Consider the following 19,544-nt stretch of genomic DNA (forward strand, 5'->3'; position numbering starts at 1 on the left):
GTCTAGATCAGTTCGGTCACATTATACCTCCATGTGGATGTGAAACTGTTTTGTGTAAGAATCTACTGAGCTGATTTTATTCATGTATTATTTTATTTTGAAAGATTGACAGTGACATCTGAGAAAACACATTTTATGTAATTATCTATTAACTCTCTATGTACTTTGTGAACATATGAACCTGAACAGGATTTGTTGTAACCATCATTCTTCCTGTTTGTTTTAAGAGTCAGTTTAAGTATTAGGAGAAGGTCGTCTTGTGTAAAAATAGATATATTTACAGTTTATCTGGAGCTAAACTGAGATGTGAACAGGAAACACAACAAAAAACGACAACAAGTTGGGATAAGAAGGTGCCTGGATGAATTGTATCCCTCATCACTTTTTTGGAACAGATCTCTTTATGAAACAGCAACAGCAAGTTAAACCCGTTCAGTTAACAGAATAAATAAAATCTCATATACTGCTGACAGAATTGAATGTGTTATGTTTTCTTTCTTTGCAGGTTTGATTATGTTCTATACTCATTAATTCACTATGGATAAATGTAATTATTCTATGTAATTTGATAATTACCCTAATTACTGTATGTTGTTCAATCACTTTTCAGTAGAATCAAATAGAATCAACAGGATCCTTAGAGCCTTTGATCCTGTGATCTTCTTTAGCTGAACACAAAACCCTTTGTGTGATTATTATCAGTGTAGAGCACCTGGACACAGAGTCACCTGAGCAGCCAATCAGAGCGGGAGCAGCGACTCTGCCGGAACTGGCGAAAGAGAAAGTTGAAACGAGGAAGAGAGATAGTGAAACGAAGAGCACTCACTCCGTCCCTGTTTTTGAGGAACCAGAAATATATATGTATATATATATATATATATTTTTTTTTTATTCATGTGAAACGGTTTGTTTTGTGGTCGTTACAGTTATTTTACAATCAGTTAATAAAGTTTTAGTCTGTGCAATAACCTAATTTAGGAGTAGCTTTGTTGATCTTTTTTTCTTGCCATGTTTATTATTTTAGGCTTAATTTCTATTATTATTATTTATTAACACAACTACTGCGGTTTATTCTATTAATATTGTATATGTTATATTACATTATATACATTTATATTACTATCATTATTTTATATTTACTGTTTGTAGGTGAAAACCTCTTGTGTTTTGAGATTGAACAAAAAGTTGTACCACAATATAGACTGGTGCATATGAAGTAATGCAAATATAGTATTTCCATATAGCATCAAACTTAGTTTTAGATGCTCAAATTAAAAGAACCTACAGAACAGTGAAGTATTTCTTCTTGAAAAAAATATTCTCAGCAGTCCAGTGTTTAATAATAACATACTTTTATTTATGCAGCACAATGAATGTAGGACTGTAACACTTTCGTGTTTAAGAAGGTCTTTTTTCTTCCGTCACTGTATTTATCTTTCTTCAATATACGATCTTCGGCTGGTGTGTACAGCTGCTGCAAATCAGGCGTGAGGGGAGCAGCAGCAGACGAGAGGCGACCAGGTCTGAACCCTCCCGGTGTCGGGAGCGCAGGATAATCATGGGTAGAGCCGAACACCCGCCTCTGTAGCATCGATCAGGCCGGTCCCGGAACCGGAGGACGGGCACAGCGAAGTTCACACACGGCGGCGGCAGAGACTGACACGGCGGAGGGCTTCCTCGGGTCCCTCCCTGCTGGAAGAAATGTGGCTGAACCCGGAGGAAGTTCTACTGAAAAACGCTCTGAAGCTCTGGGTGACCGAGAGGAGCAACGACTTCTTCATCCTGCAGAGGAGGAGAGGCCACGGAGAACCGACCAACAAGTTTACAGGTAAATAAAGACAAAGGAAACAACAAAGAAAGGGGTGGTGGTGGTGGTGGTGGTGGTGGTGGTGGTGGTGGGGCTCAGATCCAGAGCCGACTGGACCACAGGTAAACAGTGACAGAAAATCAGCTGTAAGGAAAACAACAGGTTAACATGAGGGTACCCAGGGGGGATCCAGGGGGGATTCCAGGGTGTGTGTCCAATGGGAAGGGGAATTCTGCATCATCATATGATCTGTCAGGTCGTTTTGAAAACCATTCACCAGGTTTTCCAGCTCCAGCTCTGCATTATGAGGCTAAAACTTCTCAACCAGGCTCACTTCCTATTGTAGAAACACTCCACACAGGTCACAAAGCCACGTTTTGAAGTGAATGGGGAATAGAAAGCAAACAAATCTACAGCAACAGTGTGTCAGCCAAGACTATGAGGATATGGGAGGAGGGAAGCAACAAGTTGACCTATTTTAAATTTTGAGTACAGTTTAATAAAGTGAGATCGTGACGTGCTGCAGCAGGAGAAGCACAGGTGTAACTGGCTGACCTATAGATGAGTCCGCTTCACTTTCAGGATCCTGGTGTCACCTTGCCAATGTTATGAGTAACACTTGTGCTTTCATGCTATTTTAAAATGTAAACACAACAAAAAACACACGTCAATCAACATAAAAAGAATCTAAGGATCTGATTTGTTTGTTGATATGTTTTATTCTCATAAGAAGTGTGTCATCCTGCAGGATTTGTGTTAGACTGATGTCCGACCATGTGCATATTTCAGCTGTAGCCGGTCTTAGAGCTCGGCCTGTTTGTTTGCTTCCTCTGTGCACTCTGTTTAACAGGATTTGCTGATATGTCGGTAGCAGATTTATGTCCTCAGTGACATTTCATATCATTAGAACTAGCCAAACCGCTCACACACACACACACACACAGCCTCTTCCTTATGCTTCTTCCCTGAGGAGAAACTTGGTCAGTCCTCCTCTCATAAAATAGAATAGCAGGAACTTCCTGCCTGGAGTTTACTTTCGTGTATGTGTTTATTCCTGCTGTTCCCATTGCAAGTGGGTTGAAGGGTCAACTCCTGTTGTCACGTTGTTTAACATTAACTAATTAAACAACCTTCACTTTGGTTGTCCCTGCTGCACAGGCAGAGGAAGCTAAGACAAAGCAGAGCTGTTTATTTTATGTCTCTTTTTTATTTTAGTTTCCAACAATTAAGATGAAAATGGAAACTAAAACTCAAAGAGCTCTGAAAGCTGTGAAAACACATTCGACAGAGCTACCACACCAACTTCTAGCAGGATTTCTGAGAAGGGATGGGCAACTTAACATCTGCAGCAGATCCGCTCTTTATACCAGTCGATGTGTTTTATTTCTAACTAAAATACTTCATGAAGCTGAAGAACCGACTGCTCATCTTTGAAGCTCGAAGCAACATGAAACATGAAAATTTGGTTCATTTGGTCAATGTGAAAACTTATGTCTGCTTTTCTTCAAGCCTCTGAAAGGTTGAAACAAATTGACCGTGGCCTTGATTCATATCGACTCCCCTCTTTCAGAAAGTTTACCAGTGCAAACCTCTTTAGTCTTTGTGGGGGCAGACGGATGGTTGTGCGTTGCCAGGCTGCTGGTTTGGCGGCTTCAGGCAGGTTGATTTTCACTCTAAGATGTGGTTTACACTTGGCTGAGACCCGGATCCAACCACTGGAGGTGACTTATCGGCACATCTTATCTGTGAAGTGTTTTTGTAGGCTGGGGGAGCCTGAGCCTGTGACAGACTCACTGTGGTTCATTCATTGTACATTTTCATAATGAAACACACTCAACAGTTGGGCGCACCAGGTTATAACTAATGCAGTCTGATACATCAGCTTTGACTTAAGTGTTGTAATGAGGTGTTGATTCGACTGTGATTATTTTTGGAAGCTGTTGAACATTTTCGCTTTAATTTTCAGGGTTAGTGTCTCATGTTTTGAGATGCAGGGTTCTGTACTCGGCTGTGTTATGTTGTGTTGATGTGAGTGATATTGAAACTAAGGAGTGACTGTGTCTCTCTTAGTGGAATTAGGAGATGTCTTGAATGTTCTTAAATAATTTAGAAATCATTTATTATACACTTGTTTCACGGCTGGACACATACTGTCCCAGGACTATGAAGGGTTTCTGGTTGCCTTAGAGATCTACAGAGACAGTATGTGATAATGGACAGCTGTCCTTGAATACAAGGAACCAGAACAACTACCACACCCATTCATGTTTATTCTCACCATCACACATTCCTTTTGTGTCTTCATTCAAAACAAAACCGTGCAACAGGAGGGTGAAATATTTTAAACTGCTTCCTGTAGTAGATCCTGTATGAAGGAGCTTTAAAATGTGGTCTAAAGGCGCATGATCATGTAAAATATGAGTCTGTATTCCGCCGTTTGAAAGACAGAATACAGACTTTCTATGTTATTTTTCCTCCACAGAGCAAATTTAGAGTTGTTATTAGAAAAACATGTTGCAGATTAGACATTATCGAGGACGATGAAAATAAGCTTCGGCCTGTGGAGAGTGTGGATCTATTTGCTTGGTGATTGTATTGCATGATGTCGTTCGACATTATTGCCTCTCAGGGGTCAATTTTATTCCTCTGAACATCTGTGGGGCTGATTGCAAACTGTTTTTCTGCTGGATTTTTGGTGTTAAAATGTAAACAACTGACAGTTTAGTAGTCCCCTGAAGAGACTGCGCTTTATTACCTGCTTGATTACATACTGAGGTCGTCCTGTTTTTAAATGAGATTCATTTAAACTGTCACGAGGTTGCTCCCTCTTCTCTGCAGTGCTGCCTGTGTGAGCTCTGTGTTGTAACACTATTGTCTTTCTGACACAGTGACAACTTGAATTTGGACAATAATTACATTAGTTTGTATGTGTAAAGTGAGTGAATTAGTTTTAAAACCTTGATACAAGTAGCATTAAACTGCATTATTAGCTAGTGACTTTCATTAGGTCGACCATTTACTGAAAACATGACCACTGCCGTGAGTTGTGTCTGTGGCGTCTGGCATATTTCATCCCCAGTCTGATTCTCAGTTTTGTCGTTTCTGCAGGTCTGCTGGTGGGGGCGCTCGACACGGTGCTGGACTCCAGTGCCAGGGTCACGCCGTATCGTATCCTCCTCCAGGTTCCCGGCTCCCAGATCAGCTGGGTAATCGCCAGCGGTGAGCTGAACCATCAACTCTCCACCTTCCTGCCGTCTGTTTTCTTGTTCCAAGCTTTGTCTCAGATGTTTTGGTGTTTTTTGTTTGTGGTCGTATTTCTTGTTATCTGCAGTCTGGGTTTACCTGGGAAGATTTCTGTCCTTTCACATGTCCAGATCAGTCACACCATTTGTTGTCTTCGTGTCCACCAGGAGCTGCCATAGAGGAGGTGAAAAAGCACTGGGACTGGCTCGTCCACAACCTGCTTCATTCTCTGTCTGTGTTTGAGAACAAGGATGATGTTGCCAGCTTTGTCAAAGGAAAAGTCAAGGTGTGAAACCTGCTGTTGCTGGAATGAATACAGAGATTAGAGATACCATTAGAGATTTAGAGGTGTTGACACAGTCTTACCTAAGAATTGGACATGGATTTAAGCATTTGTTGAGTCAAAGTCTGACAAATCCACCTCACTGTAGATTATATAATAAATATAACAACTTAAATTCTCGTGCTTTGATTATGCAACACCATGCACAGTGCTCTGAAGTGTTGAATGCTCCCTCCCCTTTAGGGCCTTATTGCAGAGGAGGCACGGAGTCGCCAGGCTGCCCAGGAGGAGGACCCAGAGAAGTTCAGGGAGGCGCTTCGGAAATTCGAGCTGCACTTTAGCCTTCCATCGTCTGAGAAATTGGTGACGTACTACTCCTGCTGCTGCTGGAAGGGCCGGGTGCCTCGGCAGGGCTTCCTCTACCTCAGCATCAACCACATGGCCTTCTACTCCTTCCTGCTGGGAAAGGAAGGTGTGTACAGCAAAATAAGGGCTCAGATTTTAAACCAGCAATTGAATCCAGAACCCAGAAAAACAATGGGACCAGTTGCAGGGACAAACATCCGTGATCCAGAGCGTTAGATTTTTAAATGGTTTTAGAAATGTTTGATTCTTTTCCTCCTTATTTCAGTTAAGTTCGCGATTCCATGGGCGGAGGTAACACGGTTGGAGCGGGTCTCCACCAGTCTGATGACGGAGGCGATCCGGGTCACCACGAGACAGCGGCAGAGGGAATTCTCCATGTTCCTGAACCTGGATGAGACATTCAGGGTCATATGTCAGCTGGCTGACATTGCACTCAGGCGGCTGCTGGACAGCGAGGGCCTGGAGCTGGATCGAGTCCTGCAGCAGCCCACACGCATCACCAAGAGGTCAGACCTGGTTCTGGTGTCGACTCAGTACGAAGGGTTTTGTCTATTTCAGCACAGTGGAGTTTCAGCTGACTGAAATACATGTGTACTAGTAGATTTGCTAATGAAAAAAGAATGAAGAAGTTTAAACCCACGGTTCATTTCTTATTTTTGCATGGTCATGGTCATTAACGGCACTCAGTGGGCGTGGGTTTTGAAAAGTAACAGAAATAGTGTGAAACATTTCACACTAATTTAAAATAGTAAAGGTGTGGGATGAAGTTGTTCCACCATCTGACATTGTGTAACATCTGACAGTTTCTGAGGAAGCATACAGCAGCTTAAGAAAGACCATAACCTAAAATAGATTCATGCTGAATAATAGGCCAGGATCTATGGACAGGTGGACTTAGTAGTGTCTCCCATACAATAAGAGATTTATTAAAGTAAGACTAATGATATTTAGTCATGTGTGAGTCTTCAGACGTGTTTAAACAACTCTCTGTTTTTGAGGTTTAAGACTTTTTCATTATTCTTACAAGATGTCTGTGTGAACACGTACACATTTCTATACACATGATTATAGATTAACATGCGTTGTGAGGCCTGTTTTCTGTACTTTGCAACAAACCTAACTTTCCATCATTGCACAAACAACATAGCTTTCTTCCTCAGACACCACCGTAATAAACAGAGTGACTTATTTTTGTCGATGTCAGAACCTCAAAACCGTGACAGGAAACAGAGCTAAAAGTAAACTGCCTGAGCTACAGTATACTCCAGATGTATGAATGAGTGGTGGACCTCAACATAGCTTTTAATGTTTTTTTGTTCTTGTAAATAGCTAAAGTATTTTGGTATTAATGTTAAAAAAGGCGTGAACAATGTGAAGCATGCCGAAGATGAGAGATGAAACTGAAAGAGGGAAGAAGAAACAAGTACACAGACACAGAAGCCACAGAGAGTCCAGAATAGAAAGAAAAAAGAATGAAGGTAGAAAGAACGAACAGTTTTTAAAAAAGGCTCCGCATAGAGTTGAAACCATTTGAAATGAGGCTCGTAGTTGTCTGGTAGGAATCCATTTAAGGAGGAAAGCCAGGAGATCTGGGTCACGGAGTAGGAAAAAAACAGTGTCTAAAACTGAAGTCATCTCCTCAGGGCTGAAACCCAAATTTGGCTTCTAGTCAAGAGGGCAGTATGCTTCCTGTCATGAGAGCCTCGAGGCAGCAGTTACCCTCACCTCTCACTCCAAGTCCGCCTCTACATCATCTATTTGTGCACAATGTGCTGCTCAGTTTGTTTGGTGTATAATGCACATGCCAGATGGAGGAGATGACTAGTGAACAATGCTTGTGTAAGAAGACCAGGAACATGACTTTCTATAAATACACTAGATACCGTTAATAATAATCTCCTCTTTGCTTATATTTGTTGTAAAGTTGCCTCAATCTAGACTAGATACGAGATTTAGTTTCAGATTTCACCATGCCTCTCTTCTCCCTAGAATCCTAGAGGAACAGGCTTTAAGGGAATATGTCCTGGGTCTGTTTCGGCTCCCTCGTGCCGAAAGGCTCCACGAGGTGGCCTCCTGTTCGGTGTGGACGCCACACGCCCGCTGCCACACAGCCGGGACTCTCTACACCACCGACAGCTATCTGTGTTTCTCCAGCCGAGATGAAGGCAGCTGCATCCTGCTCATTCCCCTCTCAGAGGTACAGAAGCTGCATCACAACCTCAGTGTGAGAATGAAATGAGGTGTTTAGTGGGAAAGCAGGGGAAGCTAAAGGCATCCACACATCCCCAGTTAATGTAAGGCTTTATTAAGATGGTCTGTGGAAGACTGAAGGATGGTGGGTCAGGATGGTCCCTACATGAGTCAGGACATTTAGTTTAGCTGTAAATGAAGTCACATGATCTTTGTTTCTTTCAAACTGCAGAATAAAACCCGCATTGGCTCCTTGAACCAGTTCATGTGACGTTATTACAGGAGTCATGAGTGAGTGAGGACAAGGAATTTCCTGACCGTAGCAGTTTGCACACTTTACAATTACAAGTCTGCTCCTTTTGTCCTAAGGGACCTTATTCTAGAGTTTCTGTCGGGGGGCCTGTGTTTTCTCTGGTGAGTATGTATTTTTAGGTTAAACAGTCTGTTTATCCTTCCTGCTGCGGGTTAATGAGTAATACAGACTAGTTTCATGTGATTGATAATGTTTACACACTAACACGTTACACTGCAGGTCTGCCCTTCCTACGTTCAGAGATATTTCAAGCTCTCTCGTATCTGTAATCACTATCCCAAGTGTCTCCAATCTGATTAATCTTTCATTCAGATTCTTTAGGGAGTAGTAGGAAGTTCTCACTTTTCCATTTGGTATAATTAAGCCCCAACAATGTAAATTCCTGATGTCTCAATAATGAAAACTTAGCATTATTGTTGTGTTTGTTCCTCTTCCTCTTGCAGGGTGGTCACTGATTTATATTAGGAAATAATTTATGTGGTTTGGTATCAGATCAGGCTTGGTGCCTGTGTAGCACTTTACCAGTGTCTGTGGAATAGGAGAGAGCATACAGTATTAGTGTGGTGACATTTTATGTAATCTGGATTTGACCCAACAGGATGTGAGTGTTTCTGTGACTTCCTCTACAGACAGCAGCTGTTGTCTTCATCCTCAACATCTTAATTAAGACATTTAAGGTCTGTGAGACTTTAGACAACTTTCCTAGACTCAACAGAAGTGTAGTTTGATGGTTAAACTTAAGAAGAGAATCCAAGCAAAGCTCAAACATGAATTAACCACATCACGTCCTCCTTGCACGTTTTATTAGAGTATTATTGTTGCCTTATTTGTTTGAGTTCATTGTGAAAAGTGGAGACAGGCGGCCAGCTGCACGTCGTTCTTTTCCTCCACTGCTCCAGTTAAATCCTCTATTTCCTGTTGTTTTTTTTTGAGGCATTGTCTACAGAAAGGAATAATCATTTCCGCACACCTAATCTGTTTTGTGAATAAGGAATAGTTCCCCTACTGACACTGCACATTTTATTCTTTCACATTTCCCGTAGAGCTGATCTCATGCTGATGATTTGTTGCCTAAACACATCTTGACAATGATCAACTATGATATTTTAATATTCTAGATGCATAAAGAGAGTGGACTGAGGGTGTAAAGCTTGTTCTCTTCCATTCCCCTCATCAGGTTTTGTCCATAGAAAAAGCGGAAAGCACCAGCTTGCTTCCCAACCCCATCATAGTGAGTGTTCGGACTAAGAAAGCTTTCCAGCTGATCGAGCTGCAGGACAGAGACGAGCTGGTCGAGACTTTGAACTCCAGACTTCGAGCTCTGCAGTGGAAACACTCCATGTTCCGCAGCAGGAGAGACAGCAAGAGGAAGCTGGTACATGTTTTACTAAATAAGAATATTCACAACATGTTTTTATGGAACTTCATATAAAGTATAATGGGATAGATTCATTTAAAACTGACCAGTTACTAAAGGAGAAATAAGCTCCAGTTAACCTCCCGTTCTATAACTGATGATGTTTTTCCTCTTTGTTTCTCCAGAGTTCACCAACACCCTACTACACCTTCTACTACGACACCGGGTATTCTGATGAAGAAGTGATAGAGGAGCAAGTTCTGCGTAACACCATCAACAGCGAGGCTCTGATGACGGCCTTCCACCAAAACCAACCAGGAACCAATGGCAACAAAGTGAGAAGAGACCAGACTACATTGAAATAATTCACTTTAAATCTAATGTTGCAATAAAGAAAATAAAGAAAGTATCTGTAGCATATCAACCTAAGTCCGTGTCACTCAGTGAGTATCAGCAGGCTTCATCTGTCGCCCTGTGTTTGTGTCAGAGCATGGAGCAGGTGAAGGAGCGGCTGTGGGAGGATCATTTCTCCGAGTTTGGCCGTGGCGTCCACATGTTTCGCACAGAGAAGATCCAAAGACTTGTTGCCATGGGGATACCTGAGTCACTGCGAGGGGAGCTGTGGATGACTCTTTCTGGTACGAACGAGAGAAAGAGAGAGAGAGAAATAAAAGGGATGATACAGTATTCACCTACAGCTGGATCCAAAAGTCTCAAACTCTGTCGATAAACTAAAAAAATAAGAAATAAGAAACCTTCCGTCTAGCAACAGTTGAGGCTGAGAAAGGCGCTCTTTGCTTAAAATAACAATTTGACTTGAATCTAACACTTACATCTTAGTTCAGTCGTCATATTACTTCACTGTAGCTAATGAGCAGCGCTCTGATGGAAACAGGCGGCTCAGCCACATTTATAACAGATGTCTGCAAGTTGATTTTAGCTGAACAAGCCTCTGATGCATAGGGCACGTCATCTGAACGAGTTGGAAAGGATATCGGACATTTTATCCAAAGGATTTACACACATTTACACTGTCAGTTCATCAAGCGCAACCATCTTAAACTAATGCTGTTTATTACTACACTCTGCAGAGAGAGGAAGTATAAAATGATAAGTATAAAAACTGATTTAACTGATAGCTTGCTCAGTGAGGTTATGGTAATTTATTGGTTATCTGACAATAAACCAATGTACCAATCACCAATATACAGAACACATTACAGTCTAAAAAAGCTCAGAGGCATGAAGCAGTATTTGAGTGTGTGTAGGTACACGTGTGGAGGCCAAAACAGACCAAAGGACCACATCGGCACCTTCTCAGTCAGAACCAAACTGTCCTAGCTTTTATTTTGGTTTGCTGTTAGTTCCTCTGCTCGGTCTCACTTCTGTTTAGCAGCAGTCGCTCTCTGCTGCCACGAAGAGCAGGTTGAACAAAAACTGATGACTAGAACTGAAACAGAGTCTGGAATAAAAACGGATTTATTTGTTGGGCAGCTAAACCACCTAACACCAAGACAAATGAGGTGGTTGACCTCCTATTTCACCTCTTCTGTTTGTCTTTCTCCAACGCCAGAGGTCATTTCATGCTGTGGGAAAACACAACCTGCTAGTTTCTAACATCTCTGCCTCTGCTCTGTGTAGACGCGTCCTCGGAGCTTGAGTCTCATCAAGGTTACTACACCAGCCTGGTACAGAAGTCAATGGGCCAGAGCACCCTGGCCACAGAGGAGATCGAGCGGGACCTTCACCGGTCTCTGCCGGACCACCCCGCCTTCCAAAACCCCACTGGCATCGCAGCACTCAGGCGTGTTCTGACTGCCTATGCTCACCGCAACCCAAAGATCGGATATTGTCAGGTCAGCCTTTGAAGTTGTGTATGGGACAAAGATTTGTAGGAGCAGCAGTTGTAGTTACAGGACAAGTAGCAGTATCAGTAAAGAAATAGAAATATGAATTGGTTTATTTATTGATTTAGTTTAAACACTATAATAGTTGATCTGGAATCAAATATTCTTGCCTCTGATCTTTTATTGTTTCTTCTACCGTCCAGTCCATGAACATCCTGGCGTCGGTGCTGCTGCTCTACGCTAAAGAAGAGGAAGCGTTCTGGCTGCTGGTGGCTGTTTGTGAGACGATGCTGCCCGACTACTTCAACCGCAGAGTCATAGGTGAGAGGTCAGGGGTCAGCGGTGAAGCATTTTCTGCTTCGCTCGCCTCCGTCACTCAACAGCAGGTGCTGCTTGTTTAACGGCACAGAAGTCATGTAAGACATGTTTTGTCTGAACTGCTGCTCCTCAGACACCAAACAACCAAAAAGGCTTATTTTGGCCTCTGAAATCAGGGCTCATTTCCTGTGTTTGTCGGGCTGTTTATTTATCACATGAAGGTGCATTTCAAACAATTTCCTTTTCCTTTTAACATCCAGGTGTTTGTGGGCGTCTTCTCGTCTTCTCGTCTTTGAAACAGAAGTGATTGTTTTCTCAGAGCAATGATGTGACACTTTAAGGCTAATATTTAATAATTTATTAGTAACGATAATTTCTCCACCCTTTAAGAAAATAAAACTGCAGCTTTATCTCACTAACAACCTTTAGTGTGTGTAAGCACATTTGCATTGAAAGAACATTATAAGAATATAATACTTTAAATCTAAATGCAACAGAATTGCTCTTCCTGTGTTTTCAACAGTTCTTAGATGTCATTTTGTCCCAGGGCTACAGAGGTACAGCTACACAGCCAACAGTACTTAGCAAGTTAAAATAAAAATAAAAAATAAAAGTTATCTTTGTCTTTTGAGGGTATTTATTGACCAGGCCCGATGCTTGCTGCCATCTAGTGGTCATTAAAAAAAAATACCCACATCTTCAAATGAGCAAAACAGTGAAGTATTAAAAGATTTTATCATATACTTAAACAGTGCTTTAGTTTTTTGTAAAAAAAAATTTAATAACACAGCTGTTCTGTTTATCTAACTGACCTCCCCAGGCCTGATGACTGTTTATTATTTATTATTTCTTCCGACAGGAGCTCAGGTCGACCAGTCTGTGTTTGAGGAGCTGATCAGGGAACGTTTGCCAGAACTGGCTGAACACGTTCCAGACCTCTCCGCCCTCTCTTCAGTGTCCCTCTCATGGTTCCTCACCCTCTTCCTCAGCGTCCTGCCTTTCCAAAGTGGCGTCTGCGTGGTCGACTGCTTCTTCTTCAATGGAATCAAAGTCATCTTCCAGTTGGGCTTGGCTGTGCTGGAGGCCAACGCTGCACAGCTCTCTTCCAGCACTGATGATGGACAGGCACTTATGATCCTCACAAGGTACTACCTGTTTATGGGTGTACAACTTTTACAAGATTTAAAATTTAAAAAAATATTAATCCCAGAGGGAAATAGTTTTGCTGTGTTATAGTTGCTCTCAGCTCAGAGAGTAAGTAAAGGAACCACAACCAAAACAGATCCACAGCAACACAAATACAGAATAGCATCAATACAGAAAACTCGATGGATGAAAATAGGTCAATAACAATAGTTCAGGGTGGAATGACAACAAATATATATATAAATAATGATTCTGATGAAAGGCAGTTGTACAGTTTGATGGCCACAGGCAGAAAGGATCTCCTGTGGTTCTCTGTGGAGCACTTGATGTTGAGCACTGTGTAGTGGGTGAAAGGGATTGTACAGGATTGGGAGGAGTTTGGACAGCGTCCTCCTCTCAGGTACAACATGTAGAGGGTCCAGCTCCACCTCCAGAACAGAGCATTAGAAACCACATTGAATGCGGTTTAAAATAAAAATATTGGATATTGCATGCACTTTACTGATTTTTACTGCCTGAACAGAATAAATGCATTTGCTTTTAGGTTTGAAAATAAAACGACTCTCTACTCTGTGATTTGCAGTTTTCTGGACCAGGTTGGAAGTGAAGAGGCGTCTTGTCCTCCGTCCTCCCCTCCTGCAGCTGAACTGACCAGCAGTAGCAGCACAAGCAGCGACACTTATATTCCCACGGTGCAACACACAAACATCACTGACCTCATCAATGAGTCCTACGAGGTGAGAAGCAGTGTCTCAGTGGCTTCACAACTTGAGGGGGAACAGTATGTTTTCAGTTATTTTCTCTCTGCGTTGGGTCCTTTCAGAAATTTGGAGACCTGACAGTGCGGCATATTGAGAGGCTTCGTTGTCGACACAGAATCCAAGTCCTGCAGGCTCACGAAGACACAGCTAAAGAAAACGCTGTGAGCACATAAACAGTACAGAGCTACTCAAAATGAAACTCCGGATATATTTTCACTCTGTGTTATATGGAACCTTTTTGTAAGTTCCTAATTCTTTTCTCCATTTGTATCGATGTAGTTGAGATTAGTGACTCCAGATGTTTCCATCTCACCAGAGACTTTGGCTGAAGTCTACGACCTCTTTAAGGTACAAATCAGTACGTGTCCTCGTTTAAAGTAGCAGTTGTGTCTTGTGTTGTTGTGTCCTTTCATAACTCTAATCATCTGTGTCCCCCTCCTCCTTCAGACGGAGCATTTAATCAGTCTGTACTGGGGTGACAGTAGCTCTGCAGCAGCAGCTGAGGTGGCGGCGTGGCAGTTCAGTGACTCCAATCGCTCCTTCATGGAGCGGCAGTACCGACTGGACCGGCCCCAGTTCAAGAGCCTGTACGGGCTGCTGGTGCCGTGGCTCAGTGACTCAAACCAACACACCGACGCCGTAGCCAACCGCACCTTCACTCTGCTGGACCAGGACTGTGACAACCTGGTCACTTTTAGGGAGTTTGCTGGTTGGCTGGGTAGGAAGAGCAGACACGAACAGATAACACGCTGCTGAATGTCCTGTTGTAGAGATGGCTCCTAACAAGTGTTTAAACCTGCTAATGTATTTGTCGCTTTGGATAAAAGCGTCTGCTAAATGACTAAATGTAAATGTAAATGTAATTAATTTTGTTCACCTGAACATAACATGAACTTGAAGCTCTCCTCTGATTATTTCAGACACTTTATACTGTGAAGACCTGAATGAGAAAATCAGGCTGCTCTATCGCCTTCACATCCCACCAGGTTAAAAAAAAAAAAAAGTCACTCCCAGTTTCACACTGCAGGGCTGTAAATGACTAGCTAACATTTCTCTTTGTGATGTTTATGTCTGCAGCTCTGACAGAAAGTGAGGAGGACCCCTCAGTGATGAAGAGCCCTCTGCTGTCCACTAACAGACCCCTCTATGTTAATCTGCCCTCTGGTTGGTGCAGACACACTGGGATTAATTAGCTATTCGTTTATTATTAGAAAACAGTTTATAATGTGTTTTGTTATGAAGTTTTATTGTCTGTTGTGACTGACTCTCTGTCTGTCTGTTGTTCCAGGTGTTGAAGGAGAAGTGAAAGATTACCAGGAGCAGCTGAAGCAGATGCTGAAGGATTTGGCCAAAGAGAAGGAGAAAGATGTGGAGAAGCCTCTGCCACTCATGAACCAGGTACAGAACATTCAGTTACACAAAATAACAAAGTAAAGTTGACTTACCTTCAGTAGAATCTATAATAATTAAATTATATTATATAAATAAACATTTATTCCCGTTTCTACAGTGGGAGTTCATCCAGTTCTGTAAAACACTCTACAGTTTGTTCCATGGTGACCCAGACGAGAATGACCTCTTCCAGTCCATTGCTACAGTTACCAGCCTGGTGCTGCAGATCGGAGAGGCTGGCCATCGTGGACACAGGTCGGGGTCAGAGGGCATCAGTCAAGAGGAGGAGAGCAGAGCGCAGCTCACACAGGTGACTGGTGGGGACGTCGATGCCAGCGGAGAAGGCGGGAGTTCGGTGGCAGAGAAGGAGTGGACTGTCAGCTATGCTCAGATCCTGGCGTCACTGCTGACTGAACAGTTGCTGGTGAACTTCTTTGAGAAGCCAGTGGATCTGTCTGCAAAGATCTCAGAGGCCAAAGAGAAGCAGTACCACCAGCGGGCAGGTTTGCTCACGCTGCAGCGAAGGACCAGCTGACTTAAATGCAAACATTGGAATCTGAGCCACAACTCCAACCCAACTTCTCATGAAGAAAATCACATTATCAGTGTCAGTGGACAGAATGTGAAGGAATGAAGCTAAAGAGCCTTAAACTGATCTGTAACTTATACCTTCAACTATTGTATAACTGTAGGAATTGTACCACACTGGCAAGACATGTTCCCCCAACTATCTCAGCAGAAACGTTAGTAACACCAAAACAAATCCTCCAAATTTGAGGACAAATGCATAAATGTATAGCTAATTACTTTATTAACTGTTAATAAACAATTTACTAATGCCTTAAAGATCAGTTATAAGCCATTCATTTGCTCTCAGGTGAGGCAAGAATAGTCATTAAAACTGAATTTAATACCTAAAAATAATACCTGAAATTAAAAGTGTAGATAATTTTAATATTGAAGTGGTTATTACAACAATCAAACAGGTATTTAATTATGCAAGTTAAGTTGCTCAAGTGTCCCTGTGAAGAAGAAAAAAGGTTTACAACTGATCTACAAAGCATTTTTAATGTTAGATATAATTTATAAAATCTGTTTTATTAAAGCGTTCCATCAATAATTTGTAAAAATCCACGGTGCTGCATTGAGGAATGATCTAGTTTAATATTGATTTTATAACTTCTGTTTGTTTTTTGTTTTTTTTTATTAAATGTTTTTATATGCACGCACCTGTAGTTTCTGTGTTTTTAAGTTTTGGGAAATAATCCACACTGATCTAAAACAGGAAAAAAAAAACACTGTTGTCCTTTTAAATAAAACACATGGTGTAAAGACATCGCTTCTCTTTTTTCTTGTTCTCTAGTTCTTGTTCTAGTTCTTGTTCTAGTTCTTGTTTTTACTGTTCAGTCTGACACCATGTTATTGTTTTGAGCTGTTCTCTGGTTGGGAAAATCTTATTGTACCATAGTTAGAAACAGAACGAGCTTTACCACGTGAATCAGATAACTATGCAGATTTAGTTTTTTCCTATAGGTGTGTTCATCTCAGGCTCATCTCCATTTATGTGGCTATTGTGCCACAGTGAGGTGGCATCCTTATCTTCAACCCTTTATTTATTTTACATTAATTTTTGTATTCAAACCGTGTCCTGCCTGGAGCTTAGCATGCATTTTATTTGTTTCATATCCCACATAATTTAGCTTTCAGTAGAAATCGGTCTGGGGTCTTATGGGTTAATCACACCAACAAAACTCACACCAGAGATGTGAGCTGCAACTCTGAGATCTGAAACAAAGCTAGAGGAGAAATCTGGTTAATATGGCGCTTGGTCATAAAACATGGATTATAAAATGTGAGATGCCTAAGGTCCAAGTTAGCAAAGAAAAGGATGAGGCAGAGTGCTGCAGGAGCTTGGTGTGCTTTATTAGCTACTGATTAAAGGTAGAGGACATGCTTTACCCCAAACCTAAATAATCGGAAGAAACAAAACACACATTCTACTAATGGCCAGCCTTCAGTATACAGGAGGGAAGACTGAGGCTTGTCTCATACAACTCTTCAGGAGTGGTTTGATCATGGAGGAGGTAGATGGTAACTGAGTCATTTCCTTTTTCTCTCCATGGGATTTTCATTAAAGGTATAATTGAAACTACTTGAGCCCATTTTTTAAACGAGAAATTAATCTCTCAGTACAGCTTGGACAAAAAATGTGTTATATATACTAAATAATTTTGAAATTTACAAAATAACTGGCTAGGGCATTTGCTAGTGAGTCTCGCCTTTTCAAGACAGAGTCTGAGAACAGATGCAATACTCTAAAATGGTCTGTTATTCATAGTAGGCATAGTATGTATAATCAGAACAATTTCCGTCATGTTATGATGCTTATGTCACATCCACAGGGAACAGGGGCAGCAGCATATGAACGATCCACAGACTTAACAAGAATTACAACACAAATCAAATACACTTACAGAGCTACATGTCACTAAATGCTACACATTGCACTAAGCCACAGTTGTGATCACAGGAAGACCAATCAGTTTACCCTGTGGATGTGTCTCGCCCACTCCGTAGGGACCATGGACGGGCTTTGTCTTTAAATTGCTTCAACATAGTTGGCCGGCAGCATGCCGGTCTTGCCGGTGCGCTGCACAGTACCGTACATCCACCCCTCGTCAATGGACTGCACGTTAACGATGACGTCGCCGTCCTTGAAGGACACCTCATCGCTGTCGGCTGCTGCGTAGTCGTACATGGCACGCACAGTTTTCTGCAGAAAATAAAGTCAGAGTTAGTGTGAAAGTGTAAAGGTTGGTGAATATGTCATGTGACTAGCAAAGGTCTGTGACAGTGAGCCAACCTGTTCCTACAATCTCTCATTACCATGATCCATACAGTACAAAAACATTCTCAGAGGTAACAATTTGAGGATGGGTGGCTGATAGTCTGAACAATGTTGTTCTTACTTGTCTAGTTTGAAGTTTATCGTGTCACAAACTGATGGTTCTGGTCAGATGTTTGCTTTACTGCATCTGCACTGTATCAACACCAACTGTGATGTCATATCCAGTTATACCACTGGAGGTCAGCACTAACCAGCTTCTAGTCGGCTGTTGCTCTTCCCTTATTAAGATTGTGGACTGTGAGTAATGTGAATGTGTTTTACTTACTCCGGTGGTAGAGGGGTGTGAGGGGATGGAGGACACTGTGGTCTGCTGGGTGGCCACTGACGATGACCTCTGCTGCACCTCCACAGTCTTAGCATGCTGGTAGCCTGCAGATGGGAAACATATGACACCTCAGATAAGGGACCAGCACATCAGTGTTCCCTGATTCATAGATACACAGTTATGATGCAGTGTGTAGATGCTGTGTCTCAGTTGTGATCTGCTGGGTTTGGGAAAATATTTTACTGTTGGGGTGATGCTGAATCATTACCCATAGAGGAGGCCATGAAGCCGTTGCTGTACAGGGACATGTGGTGTTCAGCATCCTGGGACACCTCAGACTTCTCATCAGCCATGCCGCTCAAAGCGCTGGTGGAGCGGGAGTGCTCCTTGCTGCGACGCTGAGCTTGCACTGTCAGAACAATGTCAGTGGTCAAATATAACTGGTTACGTCGTTTAAAATACAGCTGTCATTTTTTTGATTCAGCTAGACGTTTTTATATACTCTTGTTTCTCAAGAAAGAAAATACCTTCTTGCTTTTTCAAAAGTAGAATTCAATAAAAATATTTTGGACAATGAGAAGTCGCCTCAATGATTAATGATTTCCATTTATTGACTTGAGTTAACTTAAATATCGACTGCTATAAAGCACACTGAGCACATTCTCCACCATCAGGGATAAAAAGAAACATAAATAAATTGATATCCAGTTGTTTTAGAGCTATGAAAAGATTCTTTTCTCATCTCACCTGACATCATGTGCAGACTCCTGGACTGGATGTTGTCCTCAGCAGGGTCGTAGTCAAACACAGAGCCGGGGTTTGTGCGCCACACACGCAGATCTGATGGCACAGAGAGAATATTGTTTCTGGTTTAATGAGTATTAAACAGCTCCAGAAAACACAGACATCTTAGTTTAGTTTTTAGAGACACAGATGAAAGAGAGGACACCTGTATGAGATAAGTTATCAGTGGAGGTAGCTTTGCCTTGCAACTAATGACCGTGTGCATGCTTGCAACTGTACCAGTGATGGTCTCCTGGTCGTGCTCTATGGCACGTCTCCTCTCCATCTCCACCACACGCCTCTGGATGCCGCGGTAGCTGATGTCGCTGAAGTCCTGCATGTTCTTCTTCACGCGCTCTGTCACAGGGTCAGAGGTGGTGGGAGTGAAGCTGCCCTTGCTCTTCTCGAAGTCCTCGTGGTATCTCACCTGGGGAGCAGAGACCACAACGACAGTTCATACATGTAAGGATCACTGTTGTTTATTTATTAGTTGTTAGTTGGATTTGTGACATTGACATTTTAGAATACTTCCAGCTTTGTCCTTTAAGCAAAGTAGTATTAGAGA

The 19,544-nt window shown here is 42.1% G+C and overlaps 2 protein-coding genes across 17 annotated transcripts in view; one reads left to right on the forward strand and one right to left on the reverse strand.

Annotated features, from left to right (window-relative positions):
* Nucleotides 1-1,366: 1,366 nt before the first annotated feature.
* Nucleotides 1,367-16,359, forward strand: LOC113173184 (TBC1 domain family member 8). The gene is made up of 20 exons (XM_026376561.1): nucleotides 1,367-1,828; nucleotides 4,916-5,026; nucleotides 5,218-5,336; nucleotides 5,577-5,805; nucleotides 5,965-6,205; nucleotides 7,689-7,896; nucleotides 9,380-9,577; nucleotides 9,745-9,894; nucleotides 10,047-10,197; nucleotides 11,201-11,415; nucleotides 11,610-11,727; nucleotides 12,584-12,869; nucleotides 13,454-13,607; nucleotides 13,694-13,792; nucleotides 13,911-13,979; nucleotides 14,079-14,349; nucleotides 14,552-14,617; nucleotides 14,709-14,795; nucleotides 14,920-15,029; nucleotides 15,142-16,359. Exons 1-20 carry the CDS (start codon nucleotides 1,702-1,704, stop codon nucleotides 15,556-15,558), a joined length of 3,426 nt encoding a protein of 1,141 aa, XP_026232346.1. The 5' UTR covers nucleotides 1,367-1,701; the 3' UTR covers nucleotides 15,559-16,359.
* A 566-nt stretch (nucleotides 16,360-16,925) lies between these two features.
* Nucleotides 16,926-19,544, reverse strand: part of neb (nebulin) — a 53,118-nt gene continuing 50,499 nt past the window's right edge. For all 16 annotated transcript variants that reach the window (XM_026376091.1, XM_026376104.1, XM_026376103.1 and 13 more), the window contains 5 exons: nucleotides 19,220-19,406; nucleotides 18,944-19,036; nucleotides 18,465-18,605; nucleotides 18,197-18,300; nucleotides 16,926-17,796 (listed from right to left, as the gene is read on the reverse strand). In XM_026376091.1, coding sequence (XP_026231876.1) covers nucleotides 17,623-17,796; nucleotides 18,197-18,300; nucleotides 18,465-18,605; nucleotides 18,944-19,036; nucleotides 19,220-19,406 — 699 coding nt within the window. In that variant the 3' untranslated portion in view covers nucleotides 16,926-17,622. The remainder of the gene's footprint in view (nucleotides 17,797-18,196; nucleotides 18,301-18,464; nucleotides 18,606-18,943; nucleotides 19,037-19,219; nucleotides 19,407-19,544) is intronic.

Source organism: Anabas testudineus, chromosome 21 (genome assembly GCF_900324465.2).
Source record: "Anabas testudineus chromosome 21, fAnaTes1.2, whole genome shotgun sequence".
Classification (NCBI taxonomy): domain Eukaryota; kingdom Metazoa; phylum Chordata; class Actinopteri; order Anabantiformes; family Anabantidae; genus Anabas; species Anabas testudineus.

What these genes read in the sequence shown, in the direction of transcription:
- LOC113173184 (XM_026376561.1), top strand. Translation starts at nt 1,702, where the DNA reads ATGTGGCTGAACCCGGAGGAAGTTCTACTGAAAAACGCTCTGAAGCTC. An exon ending in AAGTCTACGACCTCTTTAAG is followed by an intron (nt 13,980 to 14,078) that starts GTACAAATCAGT and finishes CTCCTCCTTCAG; the next exon opens with ACGGAGCATTTAATCAGTCT. An exon ending in TCGCCTTCACATCCCACCAG is followed by an intron (nt 14,618 to 14,708) that starts GTTAAAAAAAAA and finishes TTATGTCTGCAG; the next exon opens with CTCTGACAGAAAGTGAGGAG.